This window comes from Apus apus, chromosome 2 (assembly GCF_020740795.1).
Source record: "Apus apus isolate bApuApu2 chromosome 2, bApuApu2.pri.cur, whole genome shotgun sequence".
Taxonomy (NCBI): domain Eukaryota; kingdom Metazoa; phylum Chordata; class Aves; order Apodiformes; family Apodidae; genus Apus; species Apus apus.
The window spans coordinates 90,348,140-90,367,759 of record NC_067283.1 but is presented as its reverse complement, the minus strand read 5'-3'; the positions used below and the strand labels follow the sequence as shown (position 1 = coordinate 90,367,759).

At 37.9% G+C, this 19,620-nt stretch overlaps 1 protein-coding gene across 1 annotated transcript in view; it reads left to right on the top strand.

The window, feature by feature from the left end:
- The window catches only part of CLPTM1L (CLPTM1 like), a 30,298-nt gene extending 11,139 nt beyond the window's left edge, over nt 1-19,159 (top strand). The window contains exons 7-17 of the mRNA XM_051609654.1: nt 1,773-1,867; nt 3,155-3,239; nt 4,787-4,890; nt 5,878-5,943; nt 7,521-7,571; nt 8,203-8,285; nt 10,065-10,099; nt 10,393-10,448; nt 10,530-10,574; nt 15,466-15,581; nt 16,871-19,159. Coding sequence (XP_051465614.1) covers nt 1,773-1,867; nt 3,155-3,239; nt 4,787-4,890; nt 5,878-5,943; nt 7,521-7,571; nt 8,203-8,285; nt 10,065-10,099; nt 10,393-10,448; nt 10,530-10,574; nt 15,466-15,581; nt 16,871-16,955 — 821 coding nt within the window. The 3' untranslated portion in view covers nt 16,956-19,159. The remainder of the gene's footprint in view (nt 1-1,772; nt 1,868-3,154; nt 3,240-4,786; nt 4,891-5,877; nt 5,944-7,520; nt 7,572-8,202; nt 8,286-10,064; nt 10,100-10,392; nt 10,449-10,529; nt 10,575-15,465; nt 15,582-16,870) is intronic.
- The last annotated feature ends 461 nt before the right edge of the window (nt 19,160-19,620 follow it).

The window sequence follows — 19,620 nt, the reverse complement described above, 5'->3', positions numbered from 1 at the left end:
GTGAACATTTTTTTAGGCCAGGAGACCTAAAAAGCTTTTATGCAGTATTATTTTAAATGTTTTTAAGTCCTTCCTAGTGGTTTCATTTGGTTGTTTTTTAATGCAGATAGATGCAGCATTCTACTGGTTTCCCATGAGATATATGCAGGGGTGATGAATTGAGTACAAAGAAGAGGGGTTGCTTGTTCACTATCATCTCTGAATTAATATGAATTAACAACTTAACAATTAGGGCATTGATTCCTCTAAAAAAATTTACAGTTTGCTCTGGTTCAGCACTAGTTTCAGAGTGTTGTATTGTAAGACACAGTACCTGTATAGAGTGTAATGTAACTGAGTCTAGACTGTCTCCATTTCATTGGCAGCTTTTGTATTTTTCATGTTTTGTTGAAGGAGGAGAGGTGGATAAGGAATAAGGTAGAATCCAGCTGCTTCTTCTTAGCTTAGGCTAATGTATATCGAAGCTGCAGGTATGTCTGCTTAAAATAACTCTTGAAAGAATCAAGTAGCTGCTTGCTCAAGAGCCTGTGTGGGACATTTGACCACTGTCATTGCTCCATACTTTTCTGTGAACCTCCTCAGAACAACCTAACTGAAAGTCTCATGTTCCTACTCTTGACCGTCTTGTGATGGACATTTATATCTAGACCTGTCATCCTATGAGTTCATCTTCTGTCTGGAAGAAATGCTTACCTAAGAGGCTTCTTATTCTCTATAAGTATACAGATAGTGAAATGTAAGGTTTAAAATTATCCTTTTTGAATAATGTATGAGAAGGTGAACTTATATTAATAGCAAAGTTCCAGAATCACTTGAAAATTATTTCAAATTCACATTCTTCTTGCTGCAGTGCAGGACAGCTGATCTGCTGAAGTAAATGGGTACTGAACTCAGCAGTGTCATAACCAGCAACATTGCCACCAATGCAGCATTATGTATTGTCTGAGAACAGCAGCCTTCCCTCACAGTGGCTGGAACTTTCAACTTCATGAAGAAGGCATCTTAACACTGGCTGAAGGAGTTCGAAGGGATGCTGTGTCTTCTGGAATCACACTCCTTGATGCTGACAACCATATTTATCATGGACAGGCTCTGACTTCTTTTTTTTCTTTTTAATAAATGGTTGTCCAGTATATAACAAGGTAGCAACAGTTCTTTAGGAGATCTGATAAAACAGTAGAGCATATGTATTCAGCTTACAGATTGTGCTTTCTGGAAGGTGCTTTGCCTTTTTCCATTTATTGAAGAGAAGCTTCCAAGTTAATTCTGCGAAGACCATCAAAAGACTTGATGTCTAATCCATGGTCTGGGGTCTGTACTGGTGCACACATGCCATGTTTTTCACTGACCTTCGTTGTCCTCTACGGTGTAGTCCTCTCACCATTTTCCAGTTTTTAATTTGAAGCTCACTTTTCTTTTGTATCAAATTGCAGTTTAGAGGCCAAGTTGAATGATCCTTTTTCTCACCGCTCAGGCCAGAATTAACTTCCTGTGTCTTGCCACTGGTGTTCAGCTTAGGTTGTAGTTGCACAACACCTTAAAGGCACTTAAGTCTGCTTGTAGCTGATGGATTTTGTTTAAGGCAAGCCAAATAACTCACCAAAATATAGGTAGACTTGGGTTTTACCAGTAAAGCTGCCATCACGTTTTGGATGAATGATTCCTTAACAAAACATGTTCAAGTGTCATAAGATTCCTTTGCTACTGGACTATAGGATAACAGCAATTAACTGTCTGGTACTTCTTGCATAATCTCTTGTTCTTTTTTGTAGGATTTTCAGAAAAGGATGCAGATGAAGTAAAAGGAATTTTTGTTGATACTAACCTGTACTTTCTGGCTTTGACATTCTTTGTGGCAGCATTCCATGTAAGTGGAGAAATTTTGGGTTTTAGGAATTAGAATACATGAAATAAAAAAACAGGGGGGGTGAATTTCAGCTCTTTATTAAGAACTGTTCTTGGATATAGGAATTTCAGTAGAGCAATAGCAGTGTTTTCTGGTACAAGTCAGCTGTATTTCCAATACAGAGTTAATATAAAAATCTCAAATAAGACAGAAATTCAAGATAATAAGATATAAGCTAACAGTTTTGACTGAAAGATAAAACATTTAACTTCATTATCACTTTTTTAGTTGCAGTTGAACCAAAGCCCCTAGAATTAATATGCCTGTCAATATTGTTTCAGACTTTGTTGAGTTGTCAAAAGGTTTACCTCTGCAGTATCATAGATGGGGCACCAAGAGTAGGGTTTGACTCTCTGGTTTGTAATCCCTGGATGAATTTAGATCAGCTGATCAAAATTGCTTCAAAAATTGTTACTTGTTTTTCCATCTCTCTTAGCATTGTTTGTGTCTTGGTTCAAATATGAATCTTTGTTTTAATTAACAGTTGTTTTAGACTTCATTGTTCTGCTGTGAACATTTTTGCCATCCAGTTACTGTCAATACAGTTCTTTTGCTATGGGAGAACTAGGAACTTGCGGGGCATGCTATGTTTCTTTATACTTACATTACATACAATTCATTTAGTTCAAAAGCCTTAGGCTTCCCAGCCATATTAATTTATTTTTTCCATTCTTTTTTTATTCTTTTTATCATTATTTTTGTGAGATATCTGTAGACTTGAACTAGCTCTTCTGCAACATTTTTTCTTTTATGCATCATGTGCCCAAATTAACAAAAATACACTTTTTCATTCAAATTATCTGACCCAAGAATTTATTGAATCTGTGTTGCTTTTTCTGAGATGATGAATGCTTAAAGAAAATACTGAAAAATGTCCTGAATTCAAGTACTGAAAAAATTCCAACAAATAAATTTAATTCTAAATTTTCCCTGAACTTCAGGTCAATTTCTTGGTAGCGTAATAGAGAGGAAACCTGACTTGCTAACTTCCTTTACTAGACACTGCATTGTGCAGCATTACAGTGGTAGTAGAACTGGGAATTTATCCTGTCATTTTGCCCTGCTTTTGGAGCTTGGGCTTCTAAAAGAGTTTTAAACTTCTTTTTTTTTTTTAACAGTTTTTATTTCTGAAGTTTCTATAACAGGTTTTTCTTTAATTCCATCTCAAATGCATGGTAACAGTTCAGCTGGCAGACGCTAATTAGTGCACATTTCAAAAAAAATGAGTGTATTTCTTGCTATTTGCAGCTTCTCTTTGATTTCCTTGCATTCAAAAATGACATAAGTTTTTGGAAGAAAAAGAGGAGCATGATTGGGATGTCTACAAAAGCAGGTACGGGCCAGAATGTGAAGTGTTCGGTGTGTGCTGTATAATACCTACTATGTGTTTTTAATCTTCTTGACATTTTGTAGTTTCACAGAGATGGCAAAACAAAATGTTTTTCTGTATGAAAAGAAGACAGCTAACAGGCTGGTTCTAACTTGGTTGGCATTGTGTTCCAGTATCACTTACTTTTATGCACTCAAGTCACTTCCGAGGTTTGACTGTCCTGCAATTGAGAATTAGTTTAATAGTGAGTCAATTACCGTATTTCCCTTGCTGAAGGAAGAGAAAAATATTTTAAGAATGAGCACCAGAAAAAATCCTAGGGTAGAGAGAATGTGCTGTCATGGGCAATGCTGTCCTTTGAGTCCCAAGTGTTCCTTGTAGATAACTAAAGAATTTAGGGGAAACACCTTCCTAGAGACAGATGAGGGTAGCAGCCAGCCCTGAATGATTGAGGTTTAACACACCACTCCCCAGCCTTGTTATTGTGCTAATACTTACTGATTGTTTTTCTAATAGATTATTGCATTCTGATTATAAAGCAAAATGATAAACCTGGAGTCACTTGACCTCTGAGACTATCTGTCATAATTTAGAGATTGATTAAAACATGTGAGGATTATAAATACCAGGAGAAAATTAGGCATTATAATTGCAATGAACAGCAACATGTATTTCCTGTGTGGACAATTTGTCATCTTTATCAGAGTGCATTTGTTTTTGTAAGGCATTTCTACAGCTGATAGCATACGGAGGCCAAAAAGTTAGTAAAAATTCAACATGGTCCATGCAATTTCAGCATTAAGTGTTAATTGCCAGTTTAAAAAATGAGTAAACTCAGCTTGGAAAGACTGAGTGACAAAGGGCTTTTTAACCTTACTATCAAAGTATTGGTGTTCATTCAGTCTCCTCTAGTTGATAGTTCTATCCTCTATTCAGCAAGCCTTAGTCACCTTTCTGCCTGTATCTCCTTCCTGCTCTGAGGGAGAAGTGCAACAGACAGTTGCTCTGGAATGGTACAGTGTAATTGTTAATGTCTGAGTGTGTTGTAGCTCCTCTCTTTTGGTCCCTGCTTAGGGGTATGGGTATTTGAATCTAATAATTAGTTGGTAGACACTTAGAGGCATCCAAAACCTGAAAAATAAGCCTAAAATATACTTCTTAACATTTACAAATATTAAATTAGTTGTGTGAGTTTCAAAGTCTGACATTACCTCACAGCCTTTCAGCCTCCTCAAGACAAGAATCGTGAACATAGTTTATAATAGTACTGATACATTGTTGAATTGCTGCAGTACAGAATTCTTCCTTAGATATTCTGATTTCCTTTTATCTTTTGTGATAAAGATTTCATAAAGTGTTTTTGTGCTTTATTTGCCTGGCGGTATATAGAGCACTAGCTGTTTCTAGGACTACTTGATATAACAAGATGTACACAGGAGAAGTTTATGCTTAAACTGCATAAGACAGAATTATAGTAAATAGGCCAACAGCCGTCTGTCATTTCAGCTTTTTATTTAAATATTAATAAGCCTTTTGCTTTTCCTGGCTAGTGCTTTGGCGGTGCTTCAGTACTGTGGTGATATTTCTTTTCCTTTTGGATGAACAAACAAGTTTATTGGTACTGATTCCAGCAGGCATTGGTGCAGTGATTGAGGTGAGTTCTTAAAGCTCTAGAACCAAATACCAGTATTTGCACCAACATTCATAGTTTGTTGTACAAAAAGAATACTAAACTAGTTCCTGGAAAAATACTGCTGTAGTATGCTGTCTTAGCAGTGTTGTTTAACTGGTGGTGGTAGAGAAGACTGTGTCCCTGTATCAAATAAGTAACTGGAAGCACCACATTTTCCTGGGATATGGGCCAGCTTGTACTGTGTAAGCCAAACATAGAGCTACGCTGAGGTTCCTTCCTATCAGATCATCTGATGGGCATCACTCCTGATCAGGCATGTATAACCATGTCAGCAAGCCTTGATGGAAACGTGTGTCAGAGGTGAGGCTGTGTGCCATCAGACAGTGCCACAGGTCTAACTAGAGCTTTCTCCCTGGCTGTGCCTGAGGTGCTTGGGCAAGGAGGAAAAGGAGGAGCCTGCAAGCTCTGTTTATTATTGCAGCAGATCCTGTCAAGTCAATGAGTTGCGAGTATTGCCTAGAAGCCTGCTTTATATGTAGTAAAGCACAAAGTCAACAGTAACAGGAAGGGGAGATCGGATCTAATTTCTTCTTAGTATTTAAAAACAAGTTCAGAACTCCCATGTGGAATTTTTGGTTGCAGATCATGCCTGTGGAAACAAAACAGTTCAGAATTTTTAGTTAGTGATTAAATTCTTGAATGCAAAGTCATAAAAGTAATCCTTACATTTCAATTTATTTTATAAAACAGATTAAGGTCTTGTAAAAACTATGAACAGTGATGTCCCAAACAGTACCCTTTCTTGTGCTAATGTTGTACTTGGCTGGTAACATGGCATTTGGTTTGTACAGAGATGCAGGCAGTGTGCTGCAGTCAGGCTGTTGCTGCTTTAAGCTATGGGTGCTTAAAATAAATACTCTGAGGTCATGATTCTGAGTGTCTGAATCCTGAATAAAGCATTTCTCTGGGTAATTCCTTATGTGAACATTTTGGTTTTGCTAATCACAGCTCTGGAAAGTGAAGAAAGCTTTGAAAATGACAATCAAGTGGAAAGGCTTGAGACCCAAAATTCAGGTATAGTAGACATTGGTCTGTTAATGATTACATTCTTGAGCTTTCTATCTGTTTCCAGGTTACTGTGCAATTTAACTTTCAGTGAAATGAAGATGAAAAAAAACACACAAATATTTTCTGTGTACATCATCTCTTTATGGATGACTTAATCCAAAAGTTGGATGAGCATTTTCAATTAATTTGTTGGATCAATTCTGTAGAAGCTATTAGTATGCATTTACGGTGCAAGAAACTTCAGAACACCTCTGTGAGTCCTGCTGAATCTTTAACGGGTGGGCCTGTGCTCCAACCACTGTGTTGGGAAGGCACTCTTAAGTGGCATAGCATAATGATTTGTAGTAAGGAACTGAATAAGATCTCTACTGTGAAACTGATAGAATATGTAACATAATCTGGGGACAAGACTTTGAGAAATCCTCTGGATAAAAAAAAATCAAGTGCTGAGACTGTTTGTAGGACATGCAGTGACAGCAGGGATTCACATTAAAGCAGGTTGAAGTTCCTTTTGGTTTTTTACAAGTGTAGTCTTTTTCATTTTTGTTGGTAGTTAATATAATTAAGTTCTGGACCATGATAACTTAATGTAGAATGTAGGGGTTTTTTAATACTACAATCTACAGTGAAGGTTTTTCTTGTTGATAGGAGAAACAGCTGTCTCATCTTCAGGTTTTACTTTGCAAGAAGTACTGACATTTTGTGCTGCTTGAAGTGTGTGCACCTTCAGTGGCTGGTAGCTCTGATTGCTCCTTTGTTAGTATTCAAGGAATTGTGTTTAAGTAGTCACAGTCCTTAGCTCTTTTCCAAGTTTCTGAACTATTACAGAAACTTTGACTTTTTTAAGACTACAAGAACATGGTTGAATTGCCTATTATTTCAGTCTGGAAACAGAAATTGGTTAGTACTCGCAGTGACAGTTAAAAGCATCTGCATACTAAAACCATGGACAACAGCTTGCAGGAAAAGAAAATCCAACTCATCAGGTATTTTTCTTCAAGGTGCAATGTATTCATAGAAGTTGCATTTTGTGAGCTGTTGTGTCACTTGCTGAATGTTGATCCTTTACTAAAGGCGAGTGAATAGTGTTTTCAGAAATAGCATTGTTGGACCATGTGTATTTCTGACGAAAATGCTGCTGTAAAAAAAATTAAATTAACCTTTGAGGAAACTACTAATCAACCTGTTGACAAGGATAGAATTGAAGTGGAGGTAATCCATAACTGACCACTTTATGTATGAAATGGCTGTGATTTTTAATAATTACTTCCTGTATCTGTCCAATTCATAGTCAGTTGACTTCGCTTTTGCTTTGTAAACTTTACTGTCTGAACAACATTTTCCTAAGCAAAGAAGTCCTGGATATTTGGTGTAGAATATGAATAGAAAATTTAAACTTTTTACCTACCCTATATTTAACAAGGCATTTATATGACTCTCTTGTATAGAAGCTTATAAGAACTTTGAACTGTTACCCACCTTAATGTCTAAGCAGTTTAGTTTGCAGCTTAAGTCTCTGCTTAGGGATACAGGTGCTTTTTCCTCCAGTTCTGACTTGATTATACATTTTATATATATTGCAGTTTGGTACATGCAATGACTCTGAAAAGAAAACTGAGGAGTATGATACCCAGGTAAGTGGGAATCCCATAACTTCTGATCTATAAAGTCTATGTATGTAGCCTGCTCATTGACTTGTTTTGTCCTTTTTATTGGTACAAGTGTATATTCCATTTTCTTGCAGTTGTCAAGTGGATGAATAGATAGCGAAGATTGTTTCTGTTAATTTATGAAAAGAAACAGTGAAAGAATTGTTTTGTTAGCTAAATCTGGTTGAAATGTTTCTCTGAGAAGCAGTAGTGCAAGTGGCTTATCTGAAGAGAAATATCTTAGAGTCTTCATTCAAAAATTGGAAAATTGAACTTTGTACTTTTTATACTGGAGGGAGCATTCATGTGATTTCTGATTTCTGAAAGAAGTTGAACATAGGTGGCAATGTTGCTGGTAAGCAGAGAGCTACTCTTTTAGACTCTGATCTTCATGCTGCCCTCTTGTTGCTTATGCTTCAAGGTCCTTTGTTGTCTGAACTGAGCATTGGAATCTTCACCACCACCTCTAAAACTGGAAGCATACTGGAAATAACAGACATTTAGGAATAAGAAAAGATTTTCAGGAAAAACAAATGTGGATGTCTTCTAGTTAATACCATGAAGAGTCTACTGTATACAAAATGGGAACTAACAAATTCTTTTCATTGTCTGTTAGGCAATGAAATACTTGTCATATTTGCTCTATCCACTGTGTATTGGAGGTGCAGCTTACTCCTTGCTGAATGTCAAATACAAAAGGTACTGTAAACCTGTAAATGTTCCTATACAGAATTGAAGCATCCCCCATTTTTTCTATCTAAATCAATTGGAGATGATGGGTTATAGAAATCAGTTATTTTAGTTTGCTTGATTGATAAGCCAGGATTTGGAAATTTCCTTGTTTGATAGGATCTAAAACTGAAGAGTCTACCTGTTTTTTTTCACATTCTTAAAGCAGGCTGTTGTATTTTTCAAATAACCTGATATTAATGAATTGTAGAGTTCAGTAGCTTGCATGCACAAATAAGCTGTCAATCAGAAGAGAAGGAAGAAGGCTGCCATTGATGTTCAGAGAAGTGATAAGGTGACAAGACAGATGAGAGGAATTCAGTGGCTGAACCTGAGGGACCTGTCCCAAAATTATTAGCTCTGACCAAGAGGTTCTTCAGTTCCTAAGTATGATACCTAGGATGGCAAGCACACAAAAGTGTTTTTAAAAATGGACTGTGTATTCCCTCAGAGTCAGGGACTTACTGCAACATATTGATACTTCAGCAAGAGCTGAAGTCTCAGTATTTCATGAAAAGGTGAAATTTTTTACCACTTTCACTCAAAATAGTATAGGCAGTTCATTCTGTATTGGGGAGATGCATGCAAGTGTGTAGGCATGAGACTGCTGTAGAAAAAAAGGTGCAAATGCAAAATATGGCCACGTAGACATATTTTATTTGTAGCCTTTAGGCCCAGAAGGGATGGGAGGGAGAGCAAGCAGTAGCTTAAAATACCATCAGAAAGAAACTCCTTGCACTAGTACTAGAAACTGGGGCAATTTCTGGGCTATTAGAAGAAGAGTTTTTTCCAAAAGTTCTTGTCTTGATAAGGAGCTAACAAATTTGCAGCATTTAAAACTTCTGCTTTTCTCACCAAATTCTTGAATTCATTCAGTATTGCAAAACACTATATGCCAGGTGTTCTATGACCTGTAACTTAAGAAGGTGAAAGCAATTAATATAATAGAGTTTTCATCACTGTTAAATCTGTTTGTAAGGAAATGTTGCGGAACAAGTGGTCTTAAGAGTGGATTATCCTTTAATCTTGTAGGCATTATCTGATGCATTTTTTAGGTGCTTGTCGATTAGTGAAGTACTGCTATGGCTATAATGTTGCTACTAACATGTCACTAACACAGCATTGCAAGTTTTATTTTAAATTATGGTACCCGAGCCTCACATATATTAACTGTTCTTACTGTTAAAAGCAGAAGTATGGAAGTTAACCGCTACCTGTAGCAGGACTGTTACTTTGCTAACATTGGGGTCCACTGGACATCTGTGAAGGGTTGTTAGGTGTAAGGAGGGAAAAATGTAGCTTCCTTGTATTTACCTTTTTTATAAGTTCCTACTATAGTGGTTTGCATTGAATGGTATTTCTTGATTGAAGGTTGATGAGTCTTTGGAGTGCCATATGAAGTGTCTCTTTAGTATTTAGAATATGGTGTTACCTTTGCAAGCCTTAACACAATCAGGGTTCAGTGCACAGTATTACGTGATGTCAGTTTGGGTGCAGAAGTCTTAGAACATAGTGAAAAAGTATAAAAGCAGTTGATAAAGCTCTCCAAACTTGTTGTATGGACTGATAAGCATCCTTTGGTTAAAATACCTTCTCTGGAGCCCTTCCTAATCAAAGGAAGGTGCAACATTTTTAGTTCTTGTGTAAAGTAATTCATAACATCACCATACAGTCATGTAGAGGATGTATTACAGGTATATGTCTTTGGCTGAAGTGATAAAATAACTGGACTGTCTTCTCCATTTGTAGCTGGTACTCCTGGTTGATTAACAGTTTTGTCAATGGTGAGTCCCTCAATACATTTTTTTTTTTTCTATTTATATTTCTTCAAATGGAGACCAGGACTCAAAAACAGAAAGTTAACTGCTCTCAGCTGGGTCAGCGTAATACAGAGCAATAACTCAACTCCAAAATTATTAGTGATTGAGAAAGGTGAGAAGAATCAACCCAAAGTGAAACAAAGGGATTAGATGCATCTCCTCTGAGGAAAAGAGTGTAAATCTCGGTTTGTGAAAGCATAGTTGTATGATGTACCTCTATTGTGTATTTGTCTAAGTTTTCCATCTTCTGTCTTCAGGAGTGTATGCTTTTGGTTTCCTGTTTATGCTGCCCCAGCTATTTGTAAACTACAAGGTAAGATTGAAAAGTGATAAAAGACCACTCTTCTAGTCTCTTCTTCCAGACTTTATTACATATTGGTGTTTTTCTTTCTAGATGAAATCTGTTGCACATTTACCATGGAAGGCTTTCACATACAAAGTAAGTAAAGCTCTAATTTAAAGATTGGTGCAGTCATTTTGGAAATAATTTTATGTAAGAAACAGCTTAGTAACATTAGCTTAAGGCTGACAGGGCTTTTTTTGTTGAAGAACTAAACTTGTTTGCAACTGTCCTTCAAAAAAAACCAAAACCAAACATTTGTTTCCATTTTTCATAAGGACTTCCATATATTGAGAATACTTGTATCCCAGTTTTGATACTGCTTTTTGTATTGTTATCTGTCTTGCGTGGGTGCAAATGTTGGTCCTGCACATAATGCATTCAATCAAGACTGATTATTTTAGGAAGAGAAAAATTATAATAATAAAGGATAGCTCTCAAGAAACAGATCGGACCACTAAGAGACCTTATTTTGGCAGGTTCTGGGAGCTACCAAAGACTGAAGTAATGTACACAGTGTTCTGTGCTGAGGTGATAATTCTGAGCTTCTGGGCAGTGTAGTGACAAATGGGTGGTGGGTTGTTACATGGTGGAAGAAGGGCTGCACCATGGTGTCCCCACTGCCCTTGTAGGAAGTAATGTGATGCTGTAGCAAAAGGTTAACACCAGACCTTGGAGGAGGAGGAGGTGAGTTTATTTCCAAACAAAATCAACTAACACTTGGATACCTGCATATCCATAAGCACCCAGTATGTCCCAAGTGGTTTCTCTAGTATTCAAGCACCAAGATGAGTGTACCCAAGTATCACTCTCAGGATTCCTTGCACTGATACAGGGGACAAGGGACACCCACTGTTGAGTTCCTGTTTCTCCTATGATCTTCCTTAGTCAGCAACTACATGCTAGTTTTGTTCTTGGGTTTTGACTCCATCCTTTTGCACTTCTGTGAGTCTTTAGTATTTTTGTACCATTGGTTTCCTCATCATTGTGTCCTAGAGACTGTAGCTGGATGTGCTGGGATCAGCAAGACACTGATGCCATCAACATGTGCCCTTTTTTCTTCTTCTTCCACTCCTAAATGTTTTCATTTATTCTTCCTTTGTACTAATGTATGACAGTTTTCCAGAACATCGGTGCTTTCAAAGAAACAGTGTTAAAAACTGCTCAAGGCAGAGTCTCCAATTCCAAACAGATTATCTGAGACAAACTAAAATCTTAAAATTTGAAGTGCCTTTTATAACTTTCTGTAAGCCTACAGCAGTAGCCCAGCTTTGTACTGCCTTAATATTTTTAAGGAATCAGGAGGCAACTAATAAAACAGAATGAAATATAGCTGATAGCAGAATAGCAACTGAACAGTGTTTGATACAGAAATATAGTAAATAAATAAATAAAAACATTTAGTGTTTCAGACATCCATTGTCAGGCAAATCAGCATGTTTCTTAATAGAGGGGAATAAAAGGTGTATTAGTGAAGTAATTTTACTCTGTAAACAAAATATAATAACTGAGCAGAGACATCAGTTAAACAGACAAGGAGAGTGTCCAAGCAAGTAACCTTTAGAGCAGTAGAATTATCTTGCTGAGTAGCCTTTTCTTGCAGAGCATTTTATGGTTCCTGTTAAGATGCCAGAGGCTACCGACAACAAAGGCTTGTGTGCATGTAGAAAGGATATGATGTTTTCAATGCTGTTCAACATACTGGGCTTTGGAGGGGGTAATTTATTTCTTCCTAGTGCATATTTAAGCTTGCTTGCTCTCTTACACACTTTGAAGAGTAGAAAGAATAGTCTGAGGTCTCATCTGTGACTGTTGTTTTAGAGAGCTTTGGTTTTTTCCTTAATTTGTCTTCTTCATTGTTTTGGAAGAGCTCAGCAAAAATGAAGATCAGTCTAACTTTTCAGCTTCTGTAGTCTGTGCTTATGCTCTTTATGGTTTTATGGGGAGTACCTTCAAGTGAGGTAGTCTCAAAAGAAAACTGGCTTCACTAAATACTGTTAGATGGGCTGCCTTGATGCATTCCATTTCAGTGGCTTATGAGGACTGCACAAGTGCCTGAAGGATGGAACATGTAGCTTTTTCTTCCTTTCATTGCTGTAGGATCACTCACCTGGGTGTTGACTTGGAAAGGACACCTTTTCCACCTTGCCAAGTATTTTTGTTCCATTGCAAACTTTCTTTGCACGGGCTGGAGACATACCATCCATATTCTTGCAGTGCTTCAGATTGATGGATTTGTTTTGACTTGCTAGAAAGAGCTTTCCTGTTGCAACTAATCAGAACTCTCTCCTGTCAAACACCTTCCTCTTCTGCTGTTGCTTTGTTTCATGATATAAACATTGGTTTGTTTTGAAGACTTGACTCTTTCTGTGCTTAGACAATATATCAGTTCTTTCCTTCTTATCGTATGGTATACAGACTGCTAGTATTGAAAGGAGAAGCCACGTTACTGACTCAGTTTGTTAATCCAACAGTGAATGTTCTTTGCTGGATTTGTTTCCTGCTGGTTTTAGTGAGTTGAAACAGTTCATTGCACCATATGATGAAGAGTTGGTTTCTAGTCACAGAATCAGAATTGCTAGAGTTGGAAGGGACCTCTAAAGATCATCTAGTCCAACTCTCCCACTGAAGTAGGATAACCTACAGCACTTTACACAGGACTGTATCCAGGCAGGTTTTGAATATCCCCAGAGATGGAGACTCCACAGCCTCCCTGGGCAGCCTGTTCCAGTGCTCTGTCACCTTCACTGTAAAGTTTTTCTTCATATTTAAATGGAACTTCTTATGTTTCAACTTGTGCCTGTAGCCCCTTGTTCTGACACTGGGAACTATTGAGAAGAGCCTGTCTCCATCTTCCTTGCACTCACCCTTTAGATACTTGTATACATTGATAAGGTCTCCCCTCAGCCTTCTAATCTCCAGGCTAAAGAGTCCCAGCTCTCTCAGCCTTTCCTCATAAGAGAGATGCTCCAATTTCCCAGTCATCTTTGTCGCCCTCCTCTGGACTCTCTCCAGTAGCTCCCTGTCTCTCTTGAACTCTGGAGCCCAGAACTGGATGCAGTATTCCAGCTGTGGCCTCACCAGGGCAGAGTAGAGGAGGGAATGACCTCTCTCAACCTACTGGCCACACTCTTCTTTATGCAACCCAGGATTCCATTGGCCTTCCTGGCAGCAAGGACACACTGCTGGCTCATGGATAATTTACTGTCTGTCAGGACTCCAAGATCCTTCTCAGAACTGCTTTCCAGTAGATCCACCCCTAACCTATATTGGTGCTTGCAGTTCTTTCTTCCCAGGTGCAGGACCCTGCACTTGCTCATATTGAACCTCATGGGGTTCTTCTCTGCCCAGCTCTCCAGCCTGTCCAAGTCACTCTGAATGGCAGCACAGGCCTCTGGAGTGTTAGCCACCCCTCCCAGTTTTGTGTCATCAGCAAACTTGCTGAGGATACACTCTGTCCCCTCATCCAGATCACTGATGAACATGTTGAATAAGACCGGACTATGTATTGATCCCCTGGGGACACTACTGGTTACTGGCCTCCCAAGTTGACCCTGATCTGTGAATCACCACCCTCGGAGATCTGTCACAAAGCCAGCTCTCAATCCACTTCACTGTCCACTCATCAGGCCCACTCTTCCTGAGTTTCCTAATGAGGATGTTATGAGAGACAGTATCAAAAGCCTTGCTGAAGTCAAGGTAGATAACACCCACTGTTTTCCCCTCATCTAGCGAGCCAGTAATGACATCATGGAAGGCAATCAGGTTGGTCAAGCATGATTTCCCTTGGGTGAATCCATACTGACTTCTCCCAATGACATTCTTTGCTTTCACGTGTTTTGTGATGACACCCAGAATGATTTTTTCTAACACCATCCCAGGACAGAGGTGAGACTAACCAGCCTGTAGTTCCTGGGTCCTCCTTCTTGCACTTCTTGAAGACTGGAGTGACACTAGCCCTCCTCCAGTCCTCAGGCACTTCTCCTGTTCTCTGTGACCTCAAAGATGATGGAGAGTGGCCCAGCAATAACATCTGCCAGCTCTCTCAGAACTCGTGGATGCATCCCATCAGGGCCCATGGATTTATGGATGTCCAGTTTGGCTAAGTGGCCTCTAACCTGATCTTCCTCTACCAAGGGAAACTCTTCCTTTCTCCAGACCTTCTCTTGTCTCCAGGGTCTGGCATTTAAGAGAGCTGGCTTTTACAGTGAAGACTGAAGCAGTCCTCCCTGTAGGCTAGAGCCAGATCCAGAAGAGCTGCTCTTCTGTTTACGTTCTTTACCTTTTCTGACAAATACTGTTGCCTTTGCATGCTTGGAGCCTGTTTGTGTTGTTTTCCCATCAGTTGTCTGGGAATTTGAACTTTCTCACTCAGGAAAAAGTAGTGAGAAAATATTTATTGCTTCAAAACCAGCATCTATAGTTTGCCTAGATGAGTGGAAATGGTATAGAAAATTGTGCCTTGAATAAGGGATGGATGATTCCTTCCAGGAGAGCATTGAAAATATTTTAAAATCTCTCCAAGGCTGTCAAGTTAATGTTCTTAAGAGCCGTAAATTCACTAGTTTTTACATGAATTTCAAATTCCCACAGAAAATAAAAGCAAAGTGACAATTTGTAAATCTTAAATCCTTTAAGGAATTAATAAAGGGTTTTTTTTCAGTTTCTGTTGAAGATATCACAGAAAGTGAATCCATGTTTTTCCCCTCACATGACAATATTCTCAACTGAAGTAGTCCTACTTCCTTTTTACTTGTAATTGCCATTGTGTGGTGTAGAGTAGACAGCATGGCCTTCATTAAAAGAAAGCACTTTAAAGCTTGCATTGATTAGTTTTCAGCATAACTCTTAAGTATTGTTATAAAAACAAAAGTAGTCTGTGTTCCTGCTGAAAAATTTAGTTCTAGGAAGCCTGTTTCCTGTACCTTTGTGTGACAGATGACTTCCTTCCTTCACAACCAACTGAAGTATACTTTTCTTTTATTTGCAGGCATTCAACACCTTTATTGATGATATCTTTGCTTTTATCATCACTATGCCAACATCCCATAGGCTGGCATGCTTTAGAGACGATGTCGTGTTCCTGGTCTATCTTTACCAAAGATGGTATGCTTTTCTTTAATATTCACAGGTGTTTTAACAGCCCTATAGATGGTTGCATTCTTACTGCTATAAAGACCTACAAAATAGTTTGGGATAGACTTCAAGCAGAAAATTTATACCATAGTAATATATAATATGGTCTGGATGATGGTATTTGTGTATATGCTGAGTGAAGGAAATGAGCAGGGGACCCTGAAAAGGAGAACTCAGTACAAATCAGAGGAGCAAAAGCAGTTTCCCATAACTGACAGTATTGCTGGACCCTTTTTAGGATACTAGGAGAGCATGGTAAGGAAATTCCTCTTCTCACAGCACTCACAGAATGTTTTCAGTTATCCCTTGTCCCTCCCCAAAACTGCAGTCGTCCTTTTTCACAGGTAGTTTCACATTTGCAAGTTACAAAACAAATTAACCTGAAGCATGAATACATGAAGTAAGGTGAAGGAGAGCATTTCTTAGGCCTGTATTCACAAACCCACTTAGGAGTTCTGGACTTCTAACCCTTGCTGAGGGGCTGCATGCCTGCATATGCTCAGTATCTGAGGTGTGTTTTCCAAGTTATTCTGCAAGGCACTAGCATGGCATGCTTTCTGATGAGGGATTGCCCTGCTCTGCTCTCCCCTTTATCTGATTTCCAAACACAAGTTATCTGGTTCTCATGTAAGTTGAGTGTCTGGCAAGTTTGAGATTATTTAAGTAACTAAAATCAGATGAGGAAGAAGGATACATGCAGTAATCATTGAGACATTGCTTGCAAATGAAGCTACAGAAAGTGTGGTCTTGTTCTGAAGAATAAATATTTATCTATGGAGCAAACAAGACTTTTTAGTGTACTTCACATTACAGCAGAATATATGGATGTGTATATCTAATCATTAATGCGAGAGGCAAACTTCAGTTTTAGGTTTATATAATCACACACAGATGTAGTAAAATATGTCCCCTTCCAAGGTATTATCCTAGAAGTTAAGAGCTCAGCAACTTCTGATAGGGGCTGGACACTGGTTTCAGGTTTGAGAGGTATCCTGCATTGCTTTAGAGATACTCCAGCCATGCTCTGGGGAAGCTAAATGCATCTCTTAAGAGGCCCTGTTATGAGACAGTTAAGTCTAAATGTGAAGCAACTCGTGGATCGGTAGCTCATCTTTAAAACTGTTGTGGTTTTGCCACAATTAGGAATACAGAATATTATGAGAAAGAAATTCACTTTTAATATTAAGTAAAACAGAACTGCTTAATTCCTCCAGGTAGCAGACAATGCTGTAACTAATAATTTGGTCTTTTTCCACCAGGCTTTATCCTGTGGATAAGAGCAGAGTGAATGAGTATGGAGAATCTTACGAAGAAAAGCAAAAAAAAAAAGTTCACAGAGAATAACCAGGAATTGCAGAAGATTCTGACCCCTGGACTACTACTGGCTTCGTGTATTATTTGGTCTTAAGGAAAGAAAAACTTATTTAATAAGAGTATTTTTTAAGCATATGACAGAACTACATGGACAATACATCTTCTATATTGCCAAAATCTAGTTTTGATATCCTCCTGTTTCAAGATCCTCTTTTGTCCTCACAAGGTCCACAGTCTGCGAGATGTCATTAAATAAACTACCTGCATTTAAACTTATCTTCGGTGAAAACCTGAGTATCCTGACCATCGTAATTAATATCCAAATGTATGTTTTTAAGAGAAGTCACTAACTGGAAGAGTGGTGCCCATACCACTAGGCTAAGAAAAACCAGTGTGTTACAGCAGAATCAAGCATTCTTGCCAAACTGGAGGCGATAAAAAATAAAATTTATAATATTGGATTATATGCTACTTACAAATAATTCTTGTTTTATAATGGAGATGATGCAAGTTCTAGAAATCAATATTGAAGTTGTAAGTTGTGGGCATTTAAGGTCATAGCTTAAAAAACAAAAAGTTGAAAATGGATGATGAGAGAGTGGATGTTGGGGTTAAAATTCAAATTCTGCCATGTTCTTAGCCCACAACATGGCAGAGGGTTTCAGTTGTCTTAGACTGAGCAAAGGTGTGAAGAAACTGTAACATTATTTCTTTCAGTATGTATCCAAGTTTATATGAATCCTTCTGCACTGTTGACAAACCTGATTTCTTGGCATAGCAGGTATTCATGTAATGCAAATCATGCTTATGTGCTAGGAAGGTCTCTTAACACATCTTAAATGCATCATGTGATACCCCAGTCACCTACTAGGCCAATTCTCATGCTTGAAAGTGAATAAAATTCCTTGGTCTCTTCCTTGTCCCTTCCTGCCCTGTTCTATTTATAAGATGAAACACATTGTTTGAGTGGAATGATTTTGCTCAAATATAGAGGTTCAACAGACTACCTAGATACAGAGAAAAAGAAAACAGCCCAGTGAAGAACAGGTATCTTCCTTTCACACCATTTAAAATTCATATTCCTTGGGAACAGTTCATTAAGGGAGATATTTTGAACTGTTTCTTTCAAAGTAATAAAAATAATCAGGCTGAATTATAATACCAAAATTTAAACTTTATGCCCACATCTAGAAACCATAGTTCTAGATTTTTGAAAGAAAGTTCCTTAGTAAGTGAAATACAGAGTGCATTCCTTTTAGCAGCAAATAAAATGCAATTAAAGTTAAAATCCAAAAGGCAGAATTCTGGTTTCCAATTCTAGTTTTGCTTTGGTCAGTAAGTTTACAAATTAACCCTAATGTTTCTTAAGTTTCTTTGTTAAGTTGCATGCTGTTTGTCCAAGGCTATTTAACTTCAATTTGACATTGATTTAAAATATTAATTGAAGAACCTTGAAGAACACAGATCTACTCCTGTAGTTTGTAACCACTTTATTAAGTGGATTTTATCCAGTTCTGCTACTGCAGAGGTCTAAACTTAAAAACAGTAGGGTCCCAAAAAGATACAGAAATGTGCCTAACTTTTTTTGGTCACAATCTGTAGTCTTTCTTGTACTGAAGTCCTCCTTGCAGGCTATTGGCAATGGAAGGGACTCTAAATTTCACCTATATTCCTGGTAAGGTCTCTTTACACTGTTAACTGGAACTACAGAGGACTGCTGATTTTAGCATTAAACTTAATATAAGTCTATGCAAAACCAGGGTTGCATTTGCTGTATCTTGCACCTGGTTTGGATTTGTTTGCAAGCAGTTCTTTACTGTTAGGCAAACTAATTTGGGACTCCTATTTCATAATAATAGTTAAATGTAAGTGTGAAAATTTTTCCTGATGCAAATAATGCATATAGCAGATTCCCTTCTAGTGCCATTTCAAAACAATCAAGTTATTGGTTCTTCTAGAATAGTTTCTGAAAGTCCAGACTACCTTATTTGGGTATTTCTGATGTTTCATCACTCAGTTTTGTATGTGGCTGTTGAAAAATCACTCTTGCATCTTTATATACTGTGAGTTTATTGGTCTTCTGTCTTGCATTTCTGATGACAATGACCTCATAATATTGTGTACAGTAGTCATAAAGAATATAAAATTAGAACGTTTTAAGTCTTTAAAATGACCGAGACTTTCCTGTAAAGTCATTGTTTTATGCATTCCCAAATAAAAAACTTGGCATACGAGAGAGTTACTTTTTGTTCCTGGAAAGACTCTGAAAATCTATGTAAGCCGTGAAACTTTGGGGATATTAATTCTAGTTGTGGAAATGACAGCTTAAAGCAAAAATGCAGTTCAATATGTGCTTGATGCAGAAAAATTGAATGTATTGCAGCTTATGCTGGAATGTCACTATCTGTGATCTATTTAAGAGTCCAGGAGCAACTTAGAAACTCCCTCACTTTTAGTTAGGTTAACTGTGGCAAGCAACTTGGTGGCCATCTCACATTCTCACCTTCATTAGGCTTGCAGTGGCTTTGGAAGTTAAAAGATTACAGTGACTGTGTGTTGGGGCCATCTTAGAGTTAATTGGGCAAATCATCATATGCTTCTGGAAGTTACTCTTGCACAGTACTTATTAGTGCATAATAAGGTAGCAGTCGTGATACTCTAAGAACAGAAGTGAAGAAAAGCAGCTGTCAACATT